This window comes from Nicrophorus vespilloides, unplaced genomic scaffold, assembly GCF_001412225.1.
Source record: "Nicrophorus vespilloides isolate i.1.1-1 unplaced genomic scaffold, Nicve_v1.0, whole genome shotgun sequence".
Taxonomy (NCBI): domain Eukaryota; kingdom Metazoa; phylum Arthropoda; class Insecta; order Coleoptera; family Silphidae; genus Nicrophorus; species Nicrophorus vespilloides.
Window position 1 is genome coordinate 36,949 of NW_017095538.1, and position 17,597 is coordinate 54,545.

General features: G+C 35.5%; 2 protein-coding genes across 4 annotated transcripts; one reads left to right on the plus strand and one right to left on the minus strand.

Annotated features, from left to right (window-relative positions):
• The first annotated feature begins 1,556 nt into the window (after positions 1 to 1,556).
• LOC108569999 (NGFI-A-binding protein homolog) lies at positions 1,557 to 10,599 on the plus strand. Of its 2 annotated transcripts, none has more exons than XM_017931806.1 (8): positions 1,557 to 2,047; positions 8,293 to 8,915; positions 8,979 to 9,226; positions 9,289 to 9,457; positions 9,855 to 9,919; positions 10,020 to 10,104; positions 10,155 to 10,205; positions 10,262 to 10,599. In XM_017931806.1, the coding sequence occupies exons 1-8, from the start codon at positions 1,840 to 1,842 to the stop codon at positions 10,433 to 10,435; spliced, it is 1,623 nt and encodes a 540-aa protein (XP_017787295.1). In that variant the 5' UTR covers positions 1,557 to 1,839; the 3' UTR covers positions 10,436 to 10,599. The 2 variants fall into 2 exon arrangements, with proteins under 2 accessions (XP_017787295.1, XP_017787301.1); XM_017931812.1 differs by having other exon boundaries at positions 9,289 to 9,453; positions 10,262 to 10,291.
• A 1,102-nt stretch (positions 10,600 to 11,701) lies between these two features.
• LOC108570015 (venom protease-like) lies at positions 11,702 to 14,116 on the minus strand. 2 transcript variants are annotated; one of them, XM_017931824.1, is made up of 6 exons: positions 13,770 to 14,116; positions 13,006 to 13,491; positions 12,816 to 12,951; positions 12,598 to 12,758; positions 12,440 to 12,541; positions 11,702 to 12,380 (listed from the first exon to the last, which is right to left on the minus strand). In XM_017931824.1, the coding sequence occupies exons 1-6, from the start codon at positions 13,834 to 13,836 to the stop codon at positions 12,067 to 12,069; spliced, it is 1,266 nt and encodes a 421-aa protein (XP_017787313.1). In that variant the 5' UTR covers positions 13,837 to 14,116; the 3' UTR covers positions 11,702 to 12,066. The 2 variants fall into 2 exon arrangements, with proteins under 2 accessions (XP_017787313.1, XP_017787322.1); XM_017931833.1 differs by having other exon boundaries at positions 13,006 to 13,482; positions 13,770 to 14,115.
• Positions 14,117 to 17,597: the final 3,481 nt, after the last annotated feature.

A 17,597-nucleotide genomic window follows, 5' to 3' on the forward strand; every position in this document is an offset into this window, starting at 1 on the left:
AATTAACACCAAAAAACTGTAACAATAGCTGTCCGTTTAATTGCTTTGTTTATATGATTACCATTAATTAATTTCGCGAATTTGTTTTTCCGATATGTTATTTGTTGTTACTTTACTTGCTTCGAAGAACAAACAAATCCGTTGTGAATTCTGAAAATTTAATGTGATATGGAAATATTAAATATACAGTGGAGCACCTCGCATAACGAACATTTCGCATAACGAGCAAAATAAACTTTAAGAAAAATGACTCGCTTAACGTGCGACGTTTTGCATAACGAGTGACGAAAGAAGAGAAGTCCCAGATTGCTACATCATTTTCAAAACTTGTGTACACATATATGTGTATATTTTTAATATATTAACCATTTTCACTACAAAAATGTATTTTGTCCAACCATTATCTAAACATTAAAAGTATAAAGAGATCAAAATAAGTAATATAAACAAATGGCGTAAACTCTTTTCAATTTGAAAACTGTTCTTGGTGTTAGTAGTCATTCTAGTTGCATCTTAGTCTTGTTTGTGATCACACATATGTCCAAACTTGTTTTAGGACGTTATTTGTGATTTTTTTTGTAAACATTTTAATAATACTTTCATGTCTCCAATTAAAAAGCAAAAGAATAAAAATATCCATAGAAATCATTAAAAGGCGAGACCAAGTTATACTTGTTTCTTCTGACATTATTCTATTTTATATGGGAAAAATTGTTTCACTATATGAGTATAAATCCGAAAATTTTGGGACGAATTATACTCGTTAAGCGAGGTTCCACTGTATTAATAACGTCATTATTCATTTGCTATACTTATTATTAATTAGAATTATTTATACGAATTTATGTATTTATTTTTATTTGATTTATTAATATTTGCATTTTGTATGTCTATTATAAAAAATAATAAACATTATTATTGATTGTATTATTAATTAGCAGTAATTAATAAATTCATATAATTTCTATAGAATTTTAATTTTAATATTGCAATAAAATTAAAATATTAATTTAAATAATTGTGATAATTATTTTTTTTAATAGGTTAATTAATAATGGTGATTTTGTCTCCTAAATAAATTTTTAGGTAAAATCCAAATTGAATAATATATTAATTATTAAAATAATTATTAAATAAAATGATTGAAAAAAATAAATAATATGTTTGAAATCGGTGATAGGGAAACGAGAATCCTTTTTTGATTTGTATCCGAGTACGGAAGTATTTGCATATTAATAAACCAACGAAAATTTGTGAAACTCCACAGGTGTTGTCGATTACGTCTGTTCGCAGTGTTTTAGTTGCAGCGCTAATTACGAAACGAGACATCCGGAGCAGTTGGGAACGCGAGCGCTCGGTACTTCGGAAGGGGTACGATAAGGTACGGAAGGGTACGGAAGGGTTTGGCGGATGGCAAGGACGAGCCGTAGAGGCGCTTTTGCCTTGTTCTAAAAGTAGGTGCCTGACCCATAGAATCCTTCCTCGCGGCGTTTGAAAAAGTGGTGGGGTGTTGCGCGCTTTGAAAGTGGGGTAGCGTAAAGGGAAAAATAAAACAACACACTATCACACTGCAGTTTGTCGTGGACAGTGCATTCACTGCAACCACCAAACGAACAACAAACAACAACCCCGAGAGCTTGTCGCTACCGTTGATGTTGCTAACGCTGTTTATTGTTATTGTTGCTAACGTGCGAATACACATTCATCCTCCGCCCAGTGCGTGGATGGTACCACTCTCTGAACGCGTTCAGATTGATTGTCCTACCGTTATTATTAAGTTGTTGTCAAGTTCTATTTATTATTAGTTTATTTTTTTCTATTTATTGTTGTTGTTAATTAATGGTCAGTGAAATGGAAAATTGTACCAGTGATGATGTGCGTTTGACCAGTGCTGGAGCGGCGGTACCAAACTGTGGAAGTGCGCGACAATCGCCAAAAATAACGGCGTCCATCGTACCGTCGCCTCTGCCGTCGGCGTCTATCCTCCGAAATTCGGCGTCCCCTTCGATGCCAAGGAAGATCGTCAGCAAGAACAACAACAATACCAGTAAGTGTCAAAGACAACCATTCAATTTGAATCTACTAGAATTACTATCTCGGTTACTCCCATAAAAAAATTGAACCATAATAAATAAATATATATATAGTCACGCGCTTTTTTTTTTCTCACGACACTTCTAACCCACCGAAGAGGTTGGACCATAAAAAGCGAACACGTTGTTCGTAAACAACATTCTAATTGACCAAATGTTGCAAATCAAACCTGAAGACGGAGATAGACAGATGAGAAGCAGAGGAAAGAAGAACATTTCTGATCGAACGATCAATTTATGTATATATTTTTTTCTTCTTCGCCGGTATTCATTCTTCTTTGGTTCGTGTACCCACAGCTCCGAACAACAATTTTAGAAAGTATTTTAAATATATATATATATACACGTTTTAGCAGGTTTTAGTAATAAAAAAAAGCAAATAGAAAAACAACACTTCTGAGTAACGAGACAAAGCCGCACAATCACCATTACCGGACAGAATGGATGTGAAACCGTAATTTTAACAACATTGTGCAACGTCGGATTTAATTTATAAACAAAGCAAGAAGCGAAAACAATCCGAACAACAACAAGTGTTGTCTTGCATATTTTTTTTTTCTTCTTCCATTGTTTTCACTGCTTCTTTTTTACTTCAAGTCTCCATTTTATTTCGCATGAACAATCGTCAATTCTATAAATACTTTGCGAAATTTGTTTATTAGATTTCAGACTTTTCAATTTATCCACTTGCACTGTTTTTACATAAAAAATGTTTGCTTTTGCATTCGATCCAATTGGATAATTTGAAGAAAAATAAAACTTTTTGGTTCTATTTTTGATTACAAATATATTTAGAAAAACTTCGTTACAAATTTCAATTTATATTATTTAATGAAACTTTTGAATGAATGAAACGTTTATATAATAAAATATAAGTTTTGCAACATTCATGAATTCTAGTTCATGAATTAACATATGTTAATGAACAGCAAATAATACTGAAAGGTGAATGATTTAATCCAATGATTTCATTTAGAAATAGAAACACTATTATACTCAGTTTCTTAATTTCCATCTAAATAATTGAAATAAAATAAAACTTAATTTAATGGTATATAAATATTAATTAGAAAAATTGGATAAATTAATCAATGGCCTAATTTTGAATAATTATTAATAAAAAAAGATGAAATTCTTTGATTTTTATTTATTGTTATGCATACGAAAACGGATTATGAATTCAATTACGCTAAGTGCGAATACTTTATAGATGAACACGTGTTTTAACGCTCCAGAATAATCCTAAAATGACATATTCTTCGGATTTTTTTTCACTTTCCATTGACGCACGATCGTTACAAAAATTCCAATAAGATATTTTTTATGTTTCATTCAAATTCGTTAACTTTCGAAACGACACGTTTTTTATTCTACCGGAATCGATGAATTATTCTGTATATTTAATAGTTATGCCATGCCGAAAAAGGAATAATAAAAACAAAATTAAGTAACTTAAGAATGATATAGCTGTCGTTAGCATCAGTTGAGGTGCAGCAAGGATAAATAAGTAGATATTATTGAATTTGACGCAAAACTTTTGATTGGTGAAGTTTATTGTACAACCATGTCATTAGAGCAGCAACGCAAATCTAATTGCAATCGCGGTATATCATCGGAAGTTTTGGTCTAATATAAGCGAAACTAGTTTCTGTTTGTCGGAAATGTGGAATGAACTTGGTCCGATCAAACTGCGTTAATCAAAAACCACCCCCTTTGTCCATTGTTGTCGATGCAAAAGGCTTCGAATTAATTAAAACCAATTTGCATGATTGCAACGGTAATTGGCGCAAATTGTCGGTTTTGCAGCAGTTGTCGTTGATGGGCGACGAGGAAGATGTGCAGACATCTCCGCTGCGTCGGAGCCGTGCCTCGATTGAGATTCGCCCGAGGATTCCCATTTACATCTTTATAGTTGCACGAGGCTTCACTTTTATTGCCGGATTTATGGCTATATCAGACGGTTGCACAGAAGAAATTTGTTCATAACAATTACACTGCTCAGGCCGTGGAAAATTAAAGAATTCCAATCGATATTTTAAGCCCGTTTCTTCTCGAGCTCTTTTTCACCGTCTCGCATTCCATTTTTTTTCGTACCGTTCTCCATCTTCTTTTCTTCTTCTTCTTTCTTATTCTTCCTTTTTGTTGTTGTTGCTATATCCTCCACTTCTTCTTCTCGACTTCTTGTTCTTCACTCAGGGCCAAAAATCTGAACTGAACCGACAGCCAGTAGAAAACCAGAGGTAAACTAAAAAAAATATTATATATATATATATGTTTATATATATATAACCGTGAATAGTTCTACTCCATAACGAGTTTGCCGGTCTCTGAAAAAGCCGCACGTAAAAACACACGAGACAGTTTTTCATCGGGAGACTGGTTTGACTGATTTCATACCAAGCTCACGGTTACTTAAGTACATTGCGAGGCAGAAGACCAAGAAAAACCCCGTCGAAACTCCTTCTTCTAAATAACATTTATGGCTGGCTCCAACCGTTAATTTGCCTCGCTAATAACTGCGTACTGCTTTCGAAGCATTTCCAATTAGTGCCTATACTTGTCTCTTCCAAATTCTGTACATGCACTCATCACTATTTCACTACAATTACTTATTATACCAAAAGAACCTATATAAATGACATACATACATTTTCTTTATAATAGCAGTCTCGTTCGATGGTATTAACATTCCAATGATCCAATTCAATTTTATTGAACAAAGAAAACGTCTTCCACAATAATTAGTACACAGGGTAAAGCTGCAACTAAAACGCATTATGCAGGTAAAAAATAAACTGTTTCTTTTTCTCTTAAGAATGGATTCATCTGATGGTAATCGGGTATTCTTATGTTGTAATTCCAGTTTACTAAACCAAAAAAAAATCGTCCTTGAAAAATAAAAGTTTTGTTTTTTACCAATCCTTTTTGTATTCTCTTTTTTTTTTATAAGATGATTGTTTCGGTCACAAGAATACTGTTGATTTCTTAACCTTTACGAAAGCATTTCTTAAATGACGGTTATTTAAAAAAAAAATGTAACCAACGTTTACATAAACGCGTAGTAATGGTTATATGGTAATTGTATATATGTATACTTGAAATGTTACCATTTTGTATAAAATAAAAGTTAAATACCTATCGAATAAACCGAGCACAAAGAGAATAATAAAAATTGTCATTAATACTGTAATGAAAGATAACAACTTATTACGTTATCTGAGGAGCAGATGTCATTTATGGTTTCACGAGCTCCTTTAAATGTACTTTACATTAAAGTGTTGAATGATCGAAGCGAGTTTGATTATTAGAACCAATTTGAATACGAAACGGCTGCGTTTATTTCCGGCCGTTAAAGATAACAGGGAGCTTCTTATGTAACTGGGTCAATTAATACGGATCACCTTGCAAATGAAGGGAATTATTGTTGGAATTACCCGTTGCTTCTGGATAGCAAAACCAACGCATTATCCTCAAAATACGTAACGTCATTAGCCAAATCCGAAAATGATCAATTCAATTTAACTGAATCACGCAAAGACAAAAAAAAAATGAGCAATATATAAAATATTTCAAGAGAACAGCAAAAAACAGAACAAGTATCCATAATGGTAATTTAAATGTCAAAAATAATTTACATATGGAATTACTTTTTATTAAGCACCGACAAGGAAATTAAAAAAAATAACTTAATTCTGAGCTACAAATTTTAAGCATGTGACCTTTAATAATAATAATTTTTTTTGATATTGTTTTAGTTGTATTGTAGTTTTTGAAATATTTTCGGTTTTGTGGTAATTTAATCGAAGGTTTAGATACTGAGGACTGGTTTAATCGGCTAGGTCAGTGTTTCAATTGGAGCTAAAGAGCAAACTGAAATGAGCGGAACCAGTTCGAATTATTTATGCATTTTCGCGGTGCGACAAAGGCGCTTTTTGGTTATTGAGTGAGAGTAAGCACAAGAAGGGTCCATCCATCAACTAACCTTGACCCAGTTTGACCCTGAGTACGCGCAAGCAGAGGTTTCATACGTGCTTCATTTTTCAGTTCTTATTCATCTGGTGATTAAATATTAACCGTGTGGACTAACGTCGTTAATCAAATTGAAAAGTTCTGAGGTCGCTTTTCTTAGTTATACTTAATATTTAATAAGTGGAGGACGAGAAAAGCGAAGCGAACCGCGGCAAATTGCTGTGCCCGCATTCCTATTGGGACAAGCAATAGAGATCAATAAGATACAACCGGTGAAATAATAAGGGCAAAAAGGTCGGTGCGGGGTCTCGTTTTCCGTCTACGAGATCGATGCAATTTGCGACGGTAATTTCAAAATTTATTGCGACGAGACGACATTGCGCGCATACTTATCTTCGCGGTGAATTGCGCGATGCGAAGAACAAAAAGCTTCCTTTTCCGCCGCATTCATTCCGAACGCTCGGTACTTGGGAATGAGGGGGGGCGGTTTCAGAGTCCTCTGATGACATCGAGGGAGGAAAAAAAAATGGCACCCATCGGCCCACAGTGTGGTAAAGCCGTGGGGTGGGTATTTTTTTCAGCATAATTCCCTTCGCTGCCATTGGTTCCTGGGTTGAGGGAGGAGCGAAACTCACCCCTCAGACATTTTTGGGGGGTGAGTTTCTAGGGGTCGAACGAGTGAAAAAAAAAAATGTGTACCTGCCATTTTTTTTGTACGCCCTTTCGGTCCCTAAGTGGAAAGGTAAAAAGTGGGCCAGTGGATTGTAAAAAAAATGATGTAAAGAAAAAAAAAACTCGATCCAATTTGCATGCGGTGGGAATCCGTGTCTTCCTAGTTCTAGTCGTCTTGGAATTCTGATACTGGACTCGGGAGTTTTTTGTTCTGAGGGGTTGAGGCAGTGGGAAACGGGGTTAACGGACAGCGGAACGAAAACAATAAAAAAAAAATGAAGAAACGAATGAAAACTGTGTACGCAAGAAGTAGACTAAATTGATTCCAATTTAATTGGGAACGGAGTTCTTCGCGTCAGCGTTTTTAATTGCTTTGGATGGACGAGGAGAGGGTGGAGAAGGAGGAGGCGGACAAGCTGCTTCTTCGAAATAATGGAGTGGAGGAGATTTGAATAGGATGTAATGTTTATGGACAATGGGCGGAGAGGCCAAAAAAAGCATGAAGAGTGGAACGGTTGAAAGAACTTTTTTCTTCTCGCCGAAGGGCTTCATCAGTTTATCGTGTGAACTAATGAAAAAACTCTTTACATATTAACGCATAATGATGCGGTGTTTAATATGCAAGGACACGTTATGTCAATATGACCGAAGCACCCACGACGAAAAAAACGTACCAGCCAGGTACCAGCCGGTCTCTTCCATAAAGGTTCTTCCATTCTTCCCCAGCATTGTTTCTTTTTTTTATTTTCGTGCGCTCGGACTCGCTCAAGACAACCCTTTTTCTCACAGCGTTTTTATGCGGTCAGCAAAAAAAAAAGAAGTGCTCTGGAGAGGACGATGATGAATCCTTTTTAATTATATGCAAAGCGGTAATGCGTCGGCAAGAACGTAAGTTAAGAGCCGAGTAGAACAAAAAAAATAAGCACAGGGGGAGCGAAGCCTGGGCTCAGGTATATTCTGTGGCTGCGCGAAGGGCAGGTAAATTCCAATAAGAATTCGCATCTTCGTGCCGTGGAAGTCGCAGTCCAAGTCTTCTATCCCTGACCTGCACTTTTATCGATTCTTTTCCAGTGCATTCTTTTGTAGTTAGCTACAGATGACGCATCCATGTCAGGCATGCGCCACCACACAAACTTCCTTTTTGCTCTTCTGGTTTCGCCTTGCTCTTTTTTCCTTCTCTCTCCCTCGCTCTTTTACGATCTCGAAACATACTCGTCGTCGTCGTTGTTTTTCCATCGTTCTTTATTGTCATTTTTCGCTCGGAATAAAACTCTCCATTTTGGAAGGACAAAAAGCATAAAACCCGGCGACCGAAAACCGAACAGCTACTGAGAGAGATAGAAACACGAAGAAGCCAAAGAAGAGATTATATATGTGTGTGTCTGTGTTAAAAAAAACTCGCACTCACACATGAAGCTAAAGAATACCTTGAGAAAACCAGATAGATAAAAACTTGTTATTCCTAGACTCTAATATTACACAACTACATCATAAAAACATTTTAATAATCAAAATGTAATTAAGTTCAATTTTGTATATGCCTCTCTTCTACTTTCAGTGTTCCCTACTACTTTTCCAAGCAATCTGGCGGAACTTCAACTATACAGGGTGATGCAGAACGCGTCTCTCTTATACTACTATGATACTCTTCTGGAGATGGGTGGTGACGATGTTCAACAACTCTGCGATGCCGGTGAAGAGGAGTTCTTGGAGATCATGTCCTTAGTCGGTATGGCTTCAAAGCCCTTACATGTGAGGCGACTGCAGAAATCTCTCCAGGAATGGGTAACCAATCCTGGAAAGTTCAAGATTCCTTTGATACCGGGAGAAGACTTCGAGATCGAGTTATCCAGTCCGCGCGTTACCGGTGGTTACTATTGCCTGGAACCCGTCAGTGGAGATTCCACGACCATCGTCTATTCCCCATCTCCAGTAGAAGTTCTCAACCAGAGTCCTGGGCTTTCCATCAACAAGAGGCCTTATTCCCCATTAGACACACCCTCGTGCCCACCATCCTCCAGCTCCAGCCCCGGAAGCAGCACTTCATTAACCTCCACCCCCATATTACTAGAATCCCAAATAAGCAAGTTAGCTGTAGCCGCTGAGCGTCTCAGCAAACATCTACCTCAGTTTGAACCCAAACCACAAAACACTAAGAAAAAGATGTGCAAAGAATTGGAGGTACTATAACAATCAACATCATTACCAATCGATATTAATTTAAAATCTTCCTTCCTTCCACAGTTAGTTATGTCGATGCCAGAAACAGATCCTCGTCGTATGGACGAAATTCGTCGTTATGCTGCAATTTATGGACGTTTTGACTGTAAGCGACGCCCTGAAAAGCCGCTGACGCTACACGAAGTTTCCGTCAATGAAGCCGCAGCTCAAATCTGCCGTTTCATCCCAGCATTGTTGACGCGTCGCGATGAGTTGTTTCCTTTAGCAAGACAAGTAGTCAAAGACTCAGGATGTCACTACTCCAAGACACAGTAAGTTTTTTCTGAAATCAACCAAATGATTATGATTTCTAAAACAACTCTTCGTTTCACAGTTATTCTACAATTTACATGAACAGAAGCGCAAACCATGAACGTGATTTGATGGAGATGATTAGCACCGGAAGAGGTACCACGAGACTTTCCAGTATAGACAGCGAATTGCCGCCAGCGAAGCGCCAAAGGTTTGACACCGACTCCGAGAGCGACGAGGTCAAGAGGCAGGTCAGCCAATCCATTCGATCCAAGAGCACACCTCCCTTTATCATTAACACCATCAAACACTAATACATGGCTTCGCTTCTTACTCATTTTATACTTATAACACCTAAAGGACAAACATCTTAGCCAGGAAACCGGAGCAGAATTCCTGGCTAGAATGCGCTCCTAAACTAAACACTCTTCTTTTAGCCTTTAAATTTAGTTCGTTTGTATAGTAATCCTAGGTAAGTTAATAGCAGCAAATAATATACAGAACGTCACCCAACACGCTATTACGCTTTTTATATGATTTTGTTCCTAGCAAACAGGTCTTCTAGTCCAAGGTAAGAATTTGCTAGCATGCATCCTAAGAAAACGGGAAACTGTTGTTGGCGAAACTGAAGGGTGTACTTTGTTGCAGGAAAAAGGTGACGAAAACACGAGGCCTTCAATCATGTTGTATCACCCCAAATCACATCAACATAGGTATTTGTAGTTATATTTCTAATTAATTATAAGTTTATAACATAGATAAGATGAATCACAAGTGTTGCCGTTTCCCTCTGGTTTCTTCTTCTTCTTGCAGAGATAACCAAAGGTGCTCCTCTTTGGTCACAGATGATGAGACTGATTCACACTTTTCCTTTAGCAACTCAAGTTCACCATCTCAGGTATAAGACTTTTCTTTTTTTTGTTACCATTTTATTAATTTGCGATTTAGGTGAGTGGACATGAGCCGGAGAATTATCAGACTGAGAATAGCATTTGTCAGGTTAGTATTATATAGTATATCGGTACAATGAATTTAGGAGTACTGTTAAATTTCAGAGTACTGTGCATGAAGCAAACGATGCTGGTTTCGAAGAGTCTAGCAAGTTTTCCCCGAAAGTACAAGTGATCGCTGCCAGTGGAGATAACATCATCGCCGTCGCCAATCCTGCACTCGCGATGTCCCCGGCTATACTGCCACTAGCGTTGGACCACAACAAGATCTGCGATTGAACGAGAGAGAACTGCAGAGAAATCATGAATAATTACACATAAATTGATTCATATTTATGACGTTTCCGACTGCTACATATAATTTCCTCTTTTCTCCACACAGTAATCAACAACGTTTGTGATTTTATTATTTATGTTATGTTTACATTTTACAAATTTGAAGAAACACGAAAATATATTCTAGTTATTTACAAACACAATCCCATTGTTTTCATTACATTTCACCTTTTATCCTACCAATAACTATATAGTACATACAGTCGATTTTTTTTTCAATAAAATCACATTAATTTATTATTTTCAAAAATGACATTGAACTTAAAACCAGTCTTCACTACGACTAAAAAATAACAAAGCAGCCGCACAGGAGACGATGATTCATTTTATACCATTTTGATCTGTGCTGTAATTAGCTAACACAATGTGTCTGCAAAATATTTTTTTTAATTTTGTTACCTTCTGCTTTTTTTTACATAGATTAATTGAAATTTAGAACGCAGACGCAATTTATTTTTAAGTAATCAATTCATTGTTGAACTTTGTCGTATATTCGCTTCAAAGACGTGTAATATTGTACACTTTATAACGTGTATACATGAAGTTTAATCGATAATAATTCATTAATGAGAACTATGGTTACAGCAAAGGTTATACCAGGAGATCAGGATTGTTGAAGAGCTGCACATGTACAATTCTATAAAAAAAATAATGAAATTTGAAATTATAATGACAAAAATGATTCATTTTACCAATCTAATTAAAATAAATTGATTTAATAGTTGCATTTCTATTTAATTACCGTAAAGAAACCACAAGCATTATAATAATGAGAAGTTCATGGAAATTGTATATCAATCCAAATCTAATGAAAAAACAATTTATCAGAATAAAATAACTGTAATAAATAATTATTGTATTGTATTTCTTTAAAACTTTTTTTATGTTTTGAAATCATATAGTTTAGGAGAAATAATTCAAACGAATTTAAAGTGTAAATAAATATATTTAAATACTTGTTTGTCTTATAAGAATTGTTTTACTAATTAACATAGATAGCTAAACTTAAAATTTTCGTATCACATTTAAAAAAAAATAATATTGTCATGATGTGGTATAGGCAACCAAACTATGTCCGAATTTTGAGCGCTCTATTAATGTTTGTAATACAATTTTTGAATGGAAAAAAACGTATTAAGTAATTATCAAATCGATTTACAAACAATGAAAACAAATCCTACCTATGTGCGAGCAAGTATAAAGTTGGAGGAAAAATCCAACGCATGCAATTCCAATTGTGCGACGATTATATAATTAGTATAATTATGAACAAAATGTACATTGCATAATAGTGTGTTTCAAAAGAACGAAGGAAAAAAATACACATCGCACAACAGCAGAACGTGTATGCATTGATTGAATCATCGTCAACGTACGAAAATCAATCACTTCGAATTACGTAATCACGTATGGTCGGATCAGCAGCACCGTTGGTCGGTGCTCAATAAACATTGGCGATAATTATAAGAATAGTTAAAAAAAAAGAATCGTATAAAAATAATAAAATAATAACATTAATAATAGTCCTTTGATCGAATAATAATAATAATTGTTACGGTAGATAATTATGTGGATTATTTGATGTTCTCGCCAATCCATTCTATGTAATTGGTGACCCTAGTGTATATTCCTGCGAAACCTGGCTCGGCGCATTTGTAACCAAGCGAGACAATACCGATCTGATAGAACTGGTCTATGGTGTGACCAAGCATCAAAGGACCGCCGGAGTCTCCTTGGCAGGAATCTTTGCCGCTGAGCATTCCCGCGCACAGAACTCTTTCGTCAATGGTGACCTTCGCGGCAGGCAACGAATCAAAGCTAGCTTTGCATTGATTTTGAGGTACTACAGGAATGAATATCTTCATCAACGTATTACTGCTTGGACCCTCTGCGAACATTCAAAGTACAAATTAGAAATCTGCAAAGTATAACGACCGCTTTACGTACTGTAGTACGTGCTACCCCATCCGGCTACGAACATGTTAAAACGATCGTAGTTCTTCTGCCTCATAGCAGGATCAACTGGTAAGCAGATAGGCCACGCAGATTCTGCAAACGATAAGATGGTTTAGGGTCATGAGACTTGATAATATAACAGTAATTACGTCGATTGGGCTTGCGTTGCATAGTGAGAATTGCGATATCGTCGGTATGTTCTGTGGCGCTGTACTTTTCGTGAACCTTTGCCTTGACGAGCGGTATAGTCTCTGGATGTGCCCCATCATCATCCGAATAAAGATCCAGATCACCAACACGAACTACGTATCTGGAATAACATACAAACTTAGTCAATCATCTTAATAGCAAGTTATGATTCTTTTACAAAGTCTGTCTGTTGTGAACACAATGAGCAGCAGTCAATACATGTGTTTCCGTGATTAAACTGCCTCCGCACAGCCAGTAGGGTTGATTCGGATTGTTAGACCTGTAACCTAAGGCTACAATCCAAGGGAATTCGCCTAGACAATCCAAAAGTTAATTTTGCACTAAGACCACTTCCAACAACAACATACCCAATTTAGCTGGTTTTCCGCCGACAATCCTATCATTGCTGTGGTTGCTATGACCGCAATGCGGAGGTCTGAGGAAGCCATCATTGGGAGTCTCAACCACAGGCACCGGCGTTGGATTACGACCGCTGGTCTCGCCACTATTTCCGCCGGTGATTCCTCCGTTTCCACTGGTACCTGTACTAGTTCCCTGGTTCACAGGGAAACCTCCATTGCCTGTATTCCCTGTGATTATACCACCACTAGTATGAATGGTCCCGCCACCACTAGGCTTCTGCGTGGTGGCCCTAGTCTGGTAGTTTGGTTTTGGACAACAAACTAGAGGGTCGGTACCGACGTAACCACAAGAGGATTTGATCAAATAGTTTCGCACCTCCGGATCGCCACTGCGCGACCTGAGCAGATTCAGCAAGTCGTCGCACTGCTTGATACTCTTGCAAATACCAGGCTCTTGGTACGGTGTTATGCACGATGATCCATCTAAGAGAGCTAATTCAATTAGATTATTCACTCAATTTCGTATACGAAACCGGAATTCCCTGGTTCCGGCTAACTCTTAAGCGCATTTTATTCATTCCTTAAGTTGTTTTCGGAACAGAGCGGATTACGTACGTTATCGCTTCGGGTCTTTGCGAAACTCGAATCGACGAACGCGGGATTACGTAAGTTTTGTTATAATGAAGGAAATAAAAAGGAACAATTAAAAAGAAGCGAAAAGATATGAAAACTATTGCGCGGATCTGGATGGTAGGTAGGTGGTAACAAACCTTCGGCCTTCGAGATGCCACACAGGGCGACGAAGACGACGACTACAACCGCGAAGGCGATCCGCATCTTATCCTTGGGATTGTCGTCCTAAGTACTGGAAGAAGCTCCGTATGCAAAAGTACACTGCCGTAAGTAAGATTGAATACTGATGTCCGTTCACTCGCGACGTCTGCCGGATAATAAAATGTGTGCGGATTGCCCGAGCGTATATAACGAGCGCGCTGGACAGGTAGCTTGAATCAATGAATTATTTCAACATTTATGACGCAGAAGGACAACAAGAAGGCCAAACAGCATCCATCACAAACACTCGTACATTTGTGCAATCCGCATCGGATCTGCTGCTAACGCAATGGAATTCTAGTCATCGGGAAGGAACGCTTCCCCCCGGTCTTCGACGAATTCACAAATGCACACAAAACAAACAAATCACTATCCAAACATACCAATCTTCCTAATGACACTCACATTAATGCTAGTAGCCATGCAATACAAATGCAAAGCTTCTGAACTCGCACAACACGCAAAGAAATTCAATTTTCCCAAAGTTTTCCAACAAATATTATAAACCTTTGTCACTTGTATTAATCTCTACCTTCGATCGAACAACCTCAACGCATCAGCAACCTCATCGGAAATTTTGTTGAAAAAAGAAATGCATATCCTTTATCTCTAAGGACGCGGTCAACCGTCTTGACCCAAGGCTATTAATAAAAATATACACGCCAATATGGGTCACGCATTTTCGAAGAATTCTTTTTCATTCGATTGGAAAAAATAATAATAACAGCAATGTCAATGGTTATCCCCACATACATATTTCTAAAATTTTCACATATTTGTGGAATTGGTGTAACTTTTTATCACCAATAATATCAACCGAAAATCTTTGACAGTACAATGTTTACTTTTTGAAATAGTATCGCTTAACCCAAATAAACAATTTTATTTGCTAGTCATTCTGAAGAGACAACTCAAATTAGAAACTGTATTTTGAAAAAAGTAAAATTACACTTAATAATTTGCATATAATTAGTTTATAAGTGTAAGAAGAACTAAATTTGTCTACATTTAAAATACAATTGTCATTTCTGTAATTACAGGTATATTAATGGTATATTCAAGATCAACTCGTTGGTATATGGATTGTGATTCAACCAGAAGCGAGTTGCGACATTTTTTTGGTTGTGGACAAGAAAGGTTAATAGGCGAGAATAAATAACAACAGCCTCATTGGGAATTTTATTGGAAAAGATCTACACATCCTTTATATCTATTTAAAGACACAGTCATCCGTATTGACCCATAGCCTGATTATTAATAATAAAGTAGAACTTTTACGAACGAATGTAGGTCGCGAATAAAATGGAACATTATCTGAAATTTTGGGTGTTTTGTTTTTTCGTCGGACTATCGTAATCTTGTATTTCCGCAAAATATATTTTAGGCTGTGATAAGACACGATTATCATACTCTAAAATATACTGGTAATTTGAAAAGAGAAAATACAATAATTATAGTAAATTTAATAGGGGACTTTTAAGTGCGGAAAATAACAAGCAAGTTTATTAGAATTAAAATAAGCATTATGAATAGTACAATTGGCACAGCATATGTAAAACCGGACATATCTATAAAGAAGAATCTAACAGCGTGTCTAAGCACTTGTTATGTACGATGAAAAATACATAGTAAACGGGTCAATGTTTTTTGATCGGTATTCCCCGTGTGGAACAACAAAAAAAATATCGCTCCGTTGACCGAAACCATAATCATAATGAAACTAGTTTTGCAGCAAAGTTTAAATTCGGAAGAATAATAATATGTGCCCCCTAATATTAAACAACTTGAAAGTAGTTTCTGATTATCCAATCTATTTATTCTTATGCAATCTTAGATGCAACGAAAAACACTGGATAAACAAATAAAATCTGAAAATTATAACATATTTATCGACCTTAAAAATGCCACAGCCCAATTAAATGTAATATAAACAGATCTGGTCAATCCTTGTCATTGGAAAGCATGAAAAATAGAAGCATTTGCTGGAACGGTTGAATCACAAAACTTTATTTTATTTTTTATTTCATCGGAAAACGTATATATATTTTTTTTAAATAAAGGTAATTTTAGTAATTTGTTTTGCATTTTCTTCTATGCGACACTGATGTCAGCGGGACTTACCATAATCCAGCTACACGGTAAACATTTATAATTTATGATTAATTTATTATATTAAGTTTTGATAATTAATTGAAGCAAAGGTCGATGGCTTTTTTTGTGTTTATGTAATATTGCATTAAAACACGCCACATAGGGAATCCCGTTGTTTATAATTCAAGGTTTTGTCTGCAGGAATTTGTAAAATATGTACGGAACTAAATAGTATTTGGAACTATAATTATTTCCCAGATGGATTAGCTAGAATTGAATAAAGATGCAAACTGATAAAGACAATGTCCTTGTGATCTAAGGTCAATAAAAATTTGTTATAAATGTTATTAAACTGTGGAGGCAAGCATCATAGAATATGTACGTATGATCACTAACTTTATCACTTTATAAACAAGTTAAAGTTTTTTTTCCAATTAATTCGATTTACTCGTATAAATAATTGTTTCATTGTGTTTTTAATGATGAATTTAATGTAAAATACAAATATTAACAATTTTGCATGTATTTGGGCAATTCCTGTGATGCCAGTGTAAACATTAGGTCAAAACAAAAATCATTTATTTAACGACGAACAAAATTCATGTAGAATGAATTTATTTATACTGTCTGGATGACGTATGTTACTTATTACAAATTTATCGTTTCATAGAACACCCGAATGTCATATTGATTAGCATACTTTTATTCGCATCCTGTGGACAAAGTATCTTTTATTATTTACCAGCCATATATTTAGAAAATATTATTTTTTCCACTAAATTAGCTATGATTTTGATTAGTCAATAAGTTTACTAAACATGTTTACTCTGTAATTTTAGCAACGTAAATCCTGAATTTTGTAGAAAATACACTCACGTTTTTAGAAATAAATAATTGAATTTCAAATATAAATATATATATGCAAAAAGAAATCAGCAAGGTACTAAAGCAGTGTTCCATCAAAGAAGTCGAGGCCGCAAAAGACGTTGAAGCCTATTTTTCTGTACTTTTTGCTAAAGTAAATGATAAACATCAGTTTGGTTGGTTTTGGGATAACGAATTTAAAAATTGAAGAAATTCACTAAAGCAATTGTGTTTTGATAAATAACATAAAATTACATTTCATCGAGTACAAAATTATATAATTATATATTGAAAACAGACAAACAAATGAAAAAATTCCATTCGTACGGAATTATATAAGCTACAAAAATGTAACTTCAAAATAACATATATTCTGATCAAATGTATAAATTTCAATTAGTTTATCATATGTATATCCAAATGATATGAATATTCATAATGTGATTTGTAAATAACAAATAAATAAGTGCCCACACATATATTACATCACAAATATAATGTGATTTTGTTTTGTTTTTTATTGATGTGACTGTTTCAAGCAATGAATAATTTACATCTTTCAGAAATTGCAATAAAAGGTTAATTAATATCATGCGAATACATATTTTATTAAGCAGTTCAAGTAAATTTGTGGTTTTTCACGTTGACAATTTACTGTGTAAAATAGTTATTTATATAATTATAACTTGAAATTTCCTGACACAAATCATCATTTATAAATAATTTGATGATAGTTAACAAGAATTTTCCTTAAGTGTTCAAATGAATTGTGATTGAAGATGTCTGATAAAATGATGGCTGTCACATAA

Coding starts and splice junctions, on each gene's coding strand:
- LOC108570015 (XM_017931824.1), bottom strand. CDS start 13,836: ATGCGGATCGCCTTCGCGGTTGTAGTCGTCGTCTTCGTCGCCCTGTGT. Junction 12,952..13,005: donor CGGAAAACCAGCTAAATTGG/GTATGTTGTTGT, acceptor TGGATTGTCTAG/GCGAATTCCCTTGGATTGTA. Junction 12,542..12,597: donor GCAACGCAAGCCCAATCGAC/GTAATTACTGTT, acceptor TATCGTTTGCAG/AATCTGCGTGGCCTATCTGC.
- LOC108569999 (XM_017931806.1), top strand. CDS start 1,840: ATGGTCAGTGAAATGGAAAATTGTACCAGTGATGATGTGCGTTTGACC. Junction 9,227..9,288: donor TGTCACTACTCCAAGACACA/GTAAGTTTTTTC, acceptor TTCGTTTCACAG/TTATTCTACAATTTACATGA. Junction 9,458..9,854: donor GCGACGAGGTCAAGAGGCAG/GTCAGCCAATCC, acceptor ACTTTGTTGCAG/GAAAAAGGTGACGAAAACAC.